Here is a 12,089-nt window from a genome sequence, read left to right as displayed (position 1 = left end):
ATAGCAGCAAGCAAAGGGTGGACATTGTACCAGCTGGACGTCAATAATGCATTTTTGCATGGGGACCTTACAGAAGAAGTTTATATGAAGGTTCCTCAAGGTGTTGCAAACCCAGATAATCTAGTATGCAAGCTGAAAAAATCTTTATATGGACTTAAGCAAGCATTTAGGCAATGGTTTGCAAAATTGAATACAGAGTTGCAGAAAATGGGCTTTGAGCAATCTAAGAATGATTACTCTTTGTTCATTAAAAGGGTGAGAGAACATGTTATTATTGCTGTGATTTATGTTGATGATATAATAGTAACTGGATCTGATGAATCAGAAATCAAGAGCTTCAAGGATCATTTACATGATGTTTTCAGCATCAAGGATCTGGGAGTGTTGAATTATTTTTTGGGAATAGAAGTTTCTCACCTGCAGCATGGGATTGTGATGAGTCAGAAGAAATTTACAAAAGAGTTGCTTGAAGAATGTAATATGGATGTGTCTAAGATAGCTAAAACTCCATTGTCTGTAAGCTTGAAGTTGTCAGCAGATGAAGGTGATTTGTATCCTGACCCAAAGCATTATAGGAAGATAGTTGGCAAACTGAATTTCTTGTCACACACAAGACCTGATCTCTCCTATTCAGTTCAAACTCTGAGTCAGTTCATGCAACAACCAAGGCAGTCTCATGTCAAAGCATTAAATCATGTGCTAAGATATATAGCTCATACAATTGGACAAGGTATATTGTTACATGCTTCTGATCAGTTAACTCTGACAGCTTTTTCAGATTCAGACCGAGCAGCATGTCCAAATACAAAAAGGTCTGTAACTGGATATGTCCTGTTACTTGGAAAGTCACCAGTTTCTTGGAAGTCTAAAAAACAACCAACTGTTTCAAAGAGTTCAAGTGAGGCAGAATATAGAGCAATGGCAGCAACAACATCAGAGACTACTTGGTTAGTGAGACTTCTTACAGAAATGGGATTAACAAATTTGAAGCCTGTTGCATTACACTGTGATAATCAGAGTGCAATTCATATAGGGAAGAACCCTGTATTTCATGAACGCACTAAACACATTGAAATAGACTGCCACTTCACTCGAGACAAAGTTTTGGAAGGGCTAATCGTTTTGACTTATACCCCAACAGCAGAACAGCTAGCAGACATAATGACTAAGGCACTGGGTTCTTTACAACCCAACAATCTGAAGTCCAAGCTAGGAATGTATCCAGCTACAGTCCCTAGCTTGAGGGGGATATTGATGACAGCTCAGATGATGAGTCAGCAGGGTATTAATTTTCTGATATAACAGAATTAGTTACAACTAACTCTGATATAAAAGCTTGTATTGATAACAGATTGTTTTTATTCAATTCAATACAACTTCTCTTCTTTTCTCTCTGAAATTCTCTCTCTATTTTCTCTCTCTATTTCTTGAGTTTTATTGTAAACATCAACATAAAGAATATATATAGAGAAATAGCAATCCATGTCGATATATTTAAGCTACTTCTTGGGTAAATGTTGATAGATTCACATTTGAAATTTAGTTTCTATTCACATTTTACAATTAAGAGTCTTTAAATTATTTCTAATAAGAAAAATATAGTCAGATGAAATCTTGTTTACTTTGATTGATGAGGACTTTATGATATTAAAGTTTTTAATACATTTGTGATTTGGGATATTAACTATCTAAAATACTATGTGTATACAAAAATGTCAAAAAATGGTGTATTAGGAAAATATTATGTAAAGCAAAAATATAAATAAAAATTAGATTTTTTTTTAAAAGTGTTTCACCTAGCTCACTCTTTGAGTTAATCCGGATCCGATGATCAGTTTTTGGTGGTTAATTTCCAATCCCCTCCCAATTGTTGTTGAAGAGGATATAGAGGGCTCGTTTGGTTGAATGTAGGAATTGCAAATTCCTTGGAAAATTGATTTCCCATGAAATTGAACTTCCTAGAAAATTCTAAAAAGTGTTTGGTTAACTAAGGGAAGTAGAAATTCCAATGGGAAGTTCTACTTACCTAGGCCCCCCTAGGTAATTAACTTCCTCCATTTTGTGGGAAGTGGAAATTCATAGGAATTTCTACTTCCCATGAATTTGTCAACCAAACAAATTCAAAGGGTTGTTTGTTTGACATAAAAAATACATGGGAAGTGAGACTTCCTAGGAATTGCAATTTTAGTGTGTTGTTGGCTGACAATAATTTGGTGAAATGGGGGAAGTGGAACTTCCTAGGAATTTTGAGTTCCCACAAAATGTAGGAACTTACTTACCTAAACACCCCTAGGTAAGTGGAAATTCCCATGGAAGTTACTTCACTCATTGTTAACCAAACAATTTTATAAAATTCCCATGAATTTGATGGTAGGAATTTAATTCCCATAAATTTATAATTCATGGGAAGTTCTAATTCCCAAGTGAACCAAACAACACCAAAGAATTTCAATTCTTAGGATTTTCAACTTTCCATGTTTTTATTTGTCAACCAAACAACCCCAAAAGTATCGAATATGAGTCCTCCTTACCAAGTGCAGTCTCATTCATCACTGCATCAACATCCAATTGATATGAGATGAATAGACTAATAAGGTGACAATTAAATCCGGATCAATGGACAACAGTTTAAACACATGAACCTCATTAATATTTTCGGAAACAAGACAATTAAGACAGCAACTTCTGAGGCCCATATAGCATTAGTCCCAATCACTTTTTCATTTTGTCCATTTTTCTCTTTTTGGCAGTTGTTCTTCAAATTCCCATCATTTTTTAGTTGTAAACTCAAAAGTCTCCATATTAATTAATTATAATACTTGCAATAATTACTTCATATAATCTGTATTTTTCTCTAATAATTATAATTATAATTGCTTTGTTAATTCCATAATCACCGCCATCTAAAACAAAATATAAAATCCAGTTGTATGTTTATTCCGCGTTTGGTTGATTCATTTGACCCCACCAAAATCACATACTTCCATCCAACGGAAACAAATCTCCTGTGATTTTCAGACCCAAACAGGGTATTACAAATACAAAGTTTTGAGGAGAGAGAAAGTGAAGGAAGAGTGAGTGAAAATGGCGAATGCAGAAGAAACTGAAGAAATGAGTTTGGAGTTTACACCAACTTGGGTTGTTGCTGTTGTTTGTTTCATTATTATCGCCATTTCTCTTCTTGTTGAACGATGTATTCATTATGGTGGAAAGGTAAATTTTCCCCAATTTATTTTTTTTATGTTTATTTTTATTGATTCCCAGATTATGTTTGATAGTGTTGATGCTTTGATTGATTTTTAAATTTTGATGGTGGGGTTTGATTTACAGTTATTGAAGAAGAAAAATCAGAAGCCCCTTTTTGAGGCATTGCAGAAACTTAAAGAAGGTAGAAATTTGATCTTTTTTTTTTTGGGTTAAAGTTATCAACTTTTAAGGTTGTTCTTTTTGTTTTGTGGGGTTTTGAAATGAAGAATTATTGTGTTTGTTTTTTTCTTTGATGGGTTTGTTTTGATTCTAAATAATTGGGTTTTTTGAAAATAGATACTGTAATTAATTTGAAGTTTGTGTTAATGAGTTATTGTCTTTTCATTATTTGCCATTTTCAACTTTATATCTTATCAGGATTAGTAACTGATGTCAATTGTTTTAAAAAGTTGGGATTTTATGTTGGAATTTTCGGTTTTCGAATATGGATAGGGGAATATTTATAGCTTTATGTTGGTAACTAAGGTGTTTTTTGCCTTTTTATTCATGTGTTTCCAGAATTAGTTACTAATGTTTATTCATTTTAGGAAAATGAATGTTTTTCTTTGTTAAATTGTGGGTTTTGAAAATTGGGTGTAAATCTGATGAGGTTGTGTGGAATGGATGACAGAATTGATGCTTTTGGGGTTTATATCCCTAATGCTGACAGTATTGCAAGGGGCAATCTCTAAAATGTGTATTCCTGAGAAATATGTCAGGAATATGCTTCCTTGCAGTCTTAAAGACAAAGAGGCACCGGCGGTGGTTGAGCACTTAGGCAGGCTCCGGCGGCTTCTGTCTGAAGCGGCCGTATCTCAGTCTGCATATTGTGCCAGCAAGGTAATGTTAATTCTAAATGCTGTATTTCACATTATACTAGTGTATCGCTGTTCTCTTGGATTTTTGTTCGTGGGTTCATTGTTGAGATGTAATCTTTAGCTTTTATTTGTATATTAATTGTTTCTGTTTGCATTATTGATTCTATATTGTTTGTTATTGAACCCACAATTTATGCCATGATCTGTGGTTAACATTCCATGTTGTTGACTATTATTCTTCATAGGAGTCAAACTTATGCCAATTTATTGGTTACATACTACATAGTGGTTGATGTTTGGTGATATTTTATTGTTCTTTGAAAATTATTGCCATTTTATATAATTGTTAATTGTCAAGAAGCAAGTGGCCTTTAAATGATTTTTCCTGTCTGTTTGTATTTCTTGTCATTATATTTCGTGTCATTTAAGTCTTTAAGGGTGAAGTTTAGTTTCCCTGGAGTAGGATTTGGATCTTCTGCTTTCTTATTATTTTTTTTCAAATTGGTTGGAAAGCCACGATTAATAAGTTTTTCTGCAATCAATGCAAATGACTGAGATTGGTTGACATGAATTTTAAGTTCACGTTGGTCTGGAGGTCAGTTGTTTTTGGTAAAGGAGGATCTCAAAGTCTATATTCTAACAGAATCCAATTCCTGCAATGTGACTTATACTGAAACACCAATGCATGAAGCCGAAATTTAGCTTTTTTTTTTTTTTTTTTTTTTTTTTTTTTTTTTTTTTTGCATTGTGACAATTGAGAATATTTTTCAGTTAGTTCACTAATTACTAGTAACTTATATATGTTCTTACTGCTAAAAGCATTTGGTGACCTGGATGTCTCCGGCTCTCTGCCCTCGAGAGTATTACTTATCATTTGTTACCTTTGTTTGCAGCACAAAGTTCCCTTTTTATCCGTTGAAGGGCTTCATCATTTGCATATCTTCATCTTTGTTTTGGCAGTCGTTCATGTCACTTTCTCTGTCTTGACCGTCGTTTTTGGGGAGCAAGAGTATGTATTTAGTCTTATTTATGCTCTTTTACTGCTGTTCAGTCATTGTGATGTTCTTTCATGCTGTCAAGTGGTTTGATTTTTGCTGATGTATATTCTATGTGACAGATACGGCAATGGAAGCATTGGGAAGATGCTATTGCAAAGGAGAATTATGATACAGACCAGGGTACGAAGTAGCATAAATAATATTTCTTGCTGTTTTCTTGTTACTTGGCATTATGTCGCTCTTCCCTTTTGACTTAACAAAAAAAAAAAAAAAAAAGACAGAAAAGAGAAGAAACGAGGGCCACTCTTGTAGGATATAATGCAATTTTAAGCTGTTTGGAAGGCACATTGGGTGGTCACTTTTCTTGTTAACTGTATTTGGAGTAACTCCTGCGAAAGTTATGTAGTGATTTTTTTGTTAGGAAGAAAAATAATGTATGGAAGTATTTGAAGCATTTGTGTACCATACTACCATGTTCATTGATCTGAACTGTTGACCATTCTTTTGTGCAGCTTTGAAACCTGCAGTCACCCATGTCCATGACCATGCATTCATACGTGATCATTTTGTGGGTGTTGGTGAAAAATCTTCTATCTTGCGGTGGATGGTAAGCACGTTTTGTTTTCATTGCATGATGGGTGCTCAAATTAAATGTTAAGTATAGACAATGCTCAATATTATTTCACTAAAATTTAAGTGTTACGAAGTATCTTTTAAGGCTTTTTGCCATGTAGGATGTGTTCTTTGATTTAAAAATTTTAAATTCTTAAATTTAATATATGGAATAAATTACCCCGTTATTCTCTCTAGTCACTGCAATATTCGTTAGCTGTAGATATTTACAGCTGCATTTAAAGTGAAAACACTTATGGTTACTGCGTGACATTCTGAATGAGAGACAATGGATTTTTGCTATTTACTAGATGCATGTTAATCTCTGGAAAGCCATCTATCAATCTAAGTTGAGTTATCAGTTTCTGCTTGCGTTTGTAAACTTTTATTGTCAGTTGTTGCAAGATCTTGACTTATTCTAGCTATGAATACCATTATGAGCTATAACTTTCTTGTATAATTGAAGCCTTATCAACTCAGAATTACTACTTTATTGTCTAGAGAATGATTGGAATTGTATTGGTTATTTTTCAGCATTCTTTCATCAAGCAGTTTTATGGAGCAGTGACAAAAGCAGATTACCTGACATTGCGCATGGGTTTCATTATGGTACGCTTTTCTTACGTGTTTAATTGCATTTTCTGCATGTTGATGTACTTATTTTACAGTTTTGTTTCTAGCATGTATTTTATGATCACAATATACCTATCATGTGCTGACTAGATTAGTAATGATTTTATTTCAGACACATTGCAGAGGAAATCGCAAATTTAATTTTCACAAGTACATGATTCGTGCACTGGAAGATGATTTTAAGCGGGTTGTTGGTATAAGGCAAGTGGTATATCTCATGTAGAATGTCAAAATTTTGGCAGCTTTTTAGAACTCTGGACTGAGATTCTGATTTGTGTGATGCAGCTGGTATCTTTGGGTATTTGTGATCATCTTCTTGTTGCTGAATGTCAACGGTATGAGTTTTAGTATTCTACCCTAAGCATCTTTTTGTTTATAATGTATGGGAGTTTTTTTTTTTTTGGTTATGTACAGTATAATATTTGCTACCTTTTCCAGTTCTTTCTTTCAAAAATATATATCAGTTAATCAGCTTATCTTTGGCATTTATTCATGTACTAGATTTTGCTTTCATTTCTTCCATAATTTTCGTTATTTCGTTGAAAATTTAGTCGCACAAAGTAATCGCTGACATAGTTGGAGCTTAAGTGTTTACTGCTTTAAGGTTTGACTATTCAATTTAAAATGCTTGCTGTTAGTGTTTTTGACAACAATAGCATTATAAACATTGGCTTCTGAGGAATTTTAGTCATTATGTTGTGTGGGATAATATTTCTGTTCAACAAAATCATGCTAATTTGCTTGATATTGTGCTAGATAGCACCCCTCCCCTGTTTACCTAATAGTTCAACGTTCAATCGTTTTGGAGTTGATTTTCTGCCTTATAGTCAATTTGGTTGTTGTAATCACAGTTCACCGTGTTCAAATTGTTTTGTTATCATTGTCCCTTGGATTTATTTTCGCTGTTTTACTTTTATCAATATGTTTATTCTAGACTAGTAGAGATGTAGAGGCATAGAGCCATTATCATTATTTTTACTTCTGCAAACCTTACTACTACCTTTGTTTCTTATTTTCTTGAGAGTTGACAACTTGACAATTTCGACTATTAATCAAGCTTGGCTTAAATTATGTTGCTTTCTCTAATTTCACCTTAAGAAAACAAAGAAAAAGAATACATGAAACACCAGCCCACTCCTTGTTCTCATAATCATCATTATTTATTCTAAACTCTAGTATTGATTTATTGATCTCCGGATTTTTGTTTATTTTTTTAATCTTATGTCTGTACTATTGTACTTCTTTGCAGGTTGGCATACATATTTCTGGATAGCATTTATTCCGTTCATTGTAAGTTTCACACTCCTTTTAGGGAACATCTCAACCTTATACATCTGGAAATAAAATAGGGTGATCTAGTTTCACTTTTCTTTTTTCCTCAAGTCTTTTAAAACAATTTTCTACATCTTTTATGTGTTTTGATCTTCCTTAGTTCCTTCTGATAGTTTTTTATTCTTGTGCTGTAAAGTGGCACCCTTTTTTTTTTTTTGTTACATTGACCAGTTTCAGTTCATTTTGTATGAGACCTCTTTTCACCTCTTAATTTTTTCAACGATCGAGTTACTTGCCAATAGATTTTCTTTCAGACAAACCTATAAGTCTGAGTGCACTGACTTTTCTGTTGTATCGTTTTTGACTGCGCATTGATATATTGTAAAGTCTTGCTTAGGAACCTTGTCTGAAAACCAAAGCGATTTTGGTCTTGCTGCTATAATATAATGTAGCCTTTTTCTTTATAAACCTTATCTCTGGTTTTGAATTGTTTTCAGCTTCTCCTTGCCGTGGGAACAAAACTGGAGCATGTTATAACTGAGCTTGCTCATGAAGTTGCTGAAAAACACGTCGCCATAGAAGGGACCTTGTGGTAAAGCCTTCTGATGAACATTTCTGGTTCAGCCGACCTCAGATTACCCTATTCCTTATCCACTTCATACTATTCCAAAACGCATTTGAGATAGCATATTTCTTTTGGATATGGGTGAGCTGCTGTTTCAAGTCTTTTTGGTTCTTGAAATTACTAACTGCCTTTTTGGTTTATATATTAACTTTAAAATTTTCTCTTTCGCTGTCCCCTCTGTCCTCAAAAATTGCAGGTGCAATATGGTTTCGACTCCTGTATTATGGGACAAGTGCGGTATATTGTACCAAGGCTCATCATGGGTAAATACTTGCTTCATTTCTGCTCAAATTCTTGTCATAATCTAGACATCTTATGTTCCTCATCATGTTATTTTTTTTTTCCAATTCTTTGCAGCGTTATCATCCAAGTTCTGTGTAGTTACAGCACTCTACCTCTCTACGCAATTGTTACCCAGGTATATTAATTTTGTGCAAAATTTTGCTCCCACTTGTCTTATATGAAGCTCTTCCTTCTGAAATCTGCTAGTGTTGCAAATATGTCACATAGTTTTACCTATTAAACATATTTTTTTTTGGTATCTTTTGTAATATTATGAAGATGGGAAGCAACTTTAAGAAGGCAATATTCGATGAACATGTACAAGCCGGTATTCTTGGATGGCGTGAGAAAGTAAAGAAGAAGAAAGGTTTGAAAGGGTCGGTTAATGGCTCCACAACAGGCGAGACATCTACTGATGAGGGTTCTGCAACGAGAATTCAGATGGCAAGACTTATCCAGAAGGGCAAGGAAGGGAATGAGATTCAACCAAGTAGCACATAAGGAAATACTGTACTGGTTGGTACTCATTTTAAAGAAAGCAGTATAAACCATTGGTTGGAGTGAGTAGCGAAAAATTTAACCTTGTGCATTGCAAGTTTTGAGATGTGGTTTGGCGAAAACCTTTGATCTTTGGAAATGAAGGGGTCATTTTGATGTGTTTTATAGGCGGTAGGAAGTACATTTAGAACAATATTGGTATACGTATTACTGCAATTTTGTTTTCCATGATCTTGGATGATCGTAGGGTACACAGGTCCGTCATGTAAGACTGAGACTGTAAGTGTATAACCATATCATCTAGCCAATTATTTAGAGTATCATGACTTGAATTATGTATTAGTATATTGCTTAATGCGTACAGCTATAGCAACTTTGTATTAGGAGATACTGTGTACATTAATCTTATACAATTACTGTTGTATTTTTTTCTTTGGCAAAAACGATTATTGTTGTTAGTAAACAAGACTCTTTTTATTTACAGTGTTTATGTTCCTGATTTTTAGCATACCTAAGTTTACTTTGTTTTGCTGCGTTTTCTAGTTTGGCAAGCCCTTGCAATGAATAATCTTTCTTGCTTCTGTTTAAAGACAGTGTAAATGTGACACTTTCTGCAATTCATCAGTGATGTACTGATGTTGCATAGAACTATAGAAGTGAGTAAATCAAAACATTAATTTGTACTCAAAATTATGCTAATATAACTAACTACACCATTACCATATAACATTATAAAACATAAAAACATCAAGTATATAACTAACTCCTAATAATACAACTATATAAGTAGCATTTACTTATCCGCAATAAAGAGATGAGTAGTTATTTCAAATTTGCTTATTACTATCAAGTACATATAGAGCGATATTTGTTTGATGTAGAGTGAGCCGCAAAGGTAATGATGTAGACGAGTTTCAATCCAACAAGTTTTGAATACCAACGCAAATATTTTAAGATACTCCCTAATTTACATTCACAAAGTTACTACCAATGGACATTATGAATTGTGATTAATGATTTACTCAAATAAAATCTTATTAATACAACCAATTCCATTTATAAACCCTTTCCACATTCTTTCTCCACTAAAACTCCACTATTGTAGCTCTCTTCTCCATTTTTGGGCGGGAAACCAAGAACCTCCTTTCAACTTCAAAAATTATTCCCCTAATTTCTCTCTCCTTCTTTCCTCAATTCATTCCTTCAATACCCATTTCCATGTCCAAAACCCCCACCAGAAGAACCCTAAAAAATGGCTCAATTTCCTCAACAAAATCCTCTGAAATCACCTCCATCAAGAGGAAACGAGTTGTCAAGCCGAAGAATACTTCAAACAATAAAGGGCAAAGTGAAATTGAAGATATTGAGGATTTATTGAAGTTTAATGAGGAAGAAATTGCAGAAATTAGGGTTTCTTTGTTGGAATGGTATGATAAAAATAAGAGGGATTTGCCTTGGAGGAGATTGAAAGATGATGATGATGGAAAAGAGATAAAGGCATATGGGGTTTGGGTTTCGGAAGTGATGCTGCAACAAACTAGGGTTGCTACTGTCATTGATTATTTTAATCGTTGGATGTTGAAATGGCCCACCCTTTATCATCTTTCTCTTGCTTCTCTTGAGGTTGTTCTTCTTAATCCTCTGCTTTTCTTATCATATTTGTAGTTTTTATTAATTTTAGTTTGTGTGTATTGCTAGAAAACATTACTCGTTTAGTCTTGTGTACTATTTTTAGATGTGTGGGAAAAGTTGGAATTTTTTTTTGAAGTAACAATGTAGTATGATTGATTATTTAAATGTCATGTGATTCTTGTCAGTTAAATTGAGCAACTAAGAGTGGAGAATGACTTGATCATTGTAGTGGGTTTTAAAGTAAATTCTTGTTATATCGTTATTATGAAGAGTTGAGACAGTGTGACAATTATTTTGCGATTAAAGGAGGTGCCTTTAACGAGTTTTGGATATTGGGTAATGAGGAAAGTAGATGCATTTTTCTGGAAGAGATGGAAATTTATGGGGGTCATATGGTCTAGTTATAAAGTTTGAGTCTTGGATGCTGAGATGAACTGGGGATTCAATCTATGTCATGCTGTTTGCTGATGTTATGTAACCTATTTGACCTTGTTTATTTTGAAGTGGGTTTGCTTGTGAGTTGTGATTTATCTCTATAACTCTATAAGCCAGTTGAACTATTTTGACTGAGTTGCAAACCTCTGGAGTTGCTCCGATTAAATGTAAGAGAGGGGCAAGTACTTGTCTTTGTGGCATTATAAATTTTAGCTATCTTGATATTGCATGGACATCCATGTTTAATTCTCAAGTTGCAAATTAATGCGTGTTTGCATCATAATTTGACAGACGAAACTTTAGTGAAATTGCTGTATATAATTTGAGATTTGGATCATTGTCCATCAATGATCTTGTTCTGATCCAAGTAACATAACAATTCGTTGACAAGCTTGCAATTTTGCACAAGGTTGGTATATGTCCTCATTGGTGAATTTAAATAGTAATACTTCTTTGCAGGAGGTGAATGAAATGTGGGCAGGTTTGGGATATTACCGACGAGCAAGGTATTTGTTAGAGGTAAGCACTAAGCACATAACCTCTGCTTTCTTTCTTTTGTATTCATTTATATTTCTTTCTCTTTGTGGGTTTGTTGTTCATGTAATTTCTCAAATATTGATGGGATTTCTTTGGTTTTTCAAGCAATACCTTTAATTGGTTTCAGTATAATGACTTATATTGACGGAAGAGGGCCTGCATGATAGGCAGCTGACTCCTTTTACTTGCCTATAGGGGGCAAAAAAGATTATTGAAGAAGGTGGGAATTTTCCCAGAACAGTCTCTTCTCTAAAGAAAGTCCCTGGCATTGGAGAATATACAGCGGGTGCCATTGCCTCTATTGCATTCAATGAGGTGGGACTTACATATAATTGAGTGTTTATGTTTTCTTATAAATCTAATCTGTCTGACTGCTTGAGCTCACTATTTTAGGCTGTGCCTGTCGTAGATGGAAATGTGGTTAGGGTGCTCGCTAGACTGAAGGCTATATCTGCAAATCCAAAAGACTCGGTGACTGTAAAGAAATTTTGGTGAGTATTT

At 34.1% G+C, this 12,089-nt stretch overlaps 1 protein-coding gene and 1 pseudogene across 1 annotated transcript; both read left to right on the top strand.

The window, feature by feature from the left end:
* Positions 1-2,778: 2,778 nt before the first annotated feature.
* On the top strand, positions 2,779-9,465 carry LOC110700237 (annotated as a pseudogene).
* A 395-nt stretch (positions 9,466-9,860) lies between these two features.
* On the top strand, positions 9,861-12,079 carry LOC110700769 (adenine DNA glycosylase-like; the record flags this gene model as incomplete). The annotated part of the gene is made up of 4 exons (XM_021878367.1): positions 9,861-10,607; positions 11,511-11,570; positions 11,784-11,903; positions 11,982-12,079. Coding segments are annotated over exons 1-4 (683 nt in total), but the record flags the coding sequence as incomplete, so codon positions are not given.
* Positions 12,080-12,089: the final 10 nt, after the last annotated feature.

Source organism: Chenopodium quinoa, unplaced genomic scaffold (genome assembly GCF_001683475.1).
Source record: "Chenopodium quinoa cultivar QQ74 unplaced genomic scaffold, ASM168347v1, whole genome shotgun sequence".
NCBI lineage: Eukaryota > Viridiplantae > Streptophyta > Magnoliopsida > Caryophyllales > Amaranthaceae > Chenopodium > Chenopodium quinoa.
The sequence above is the reverse complement of the archived record's forward strand: the minus strand, read 5'-3'. Positions and strand labels throughout refer to the sequence as shown.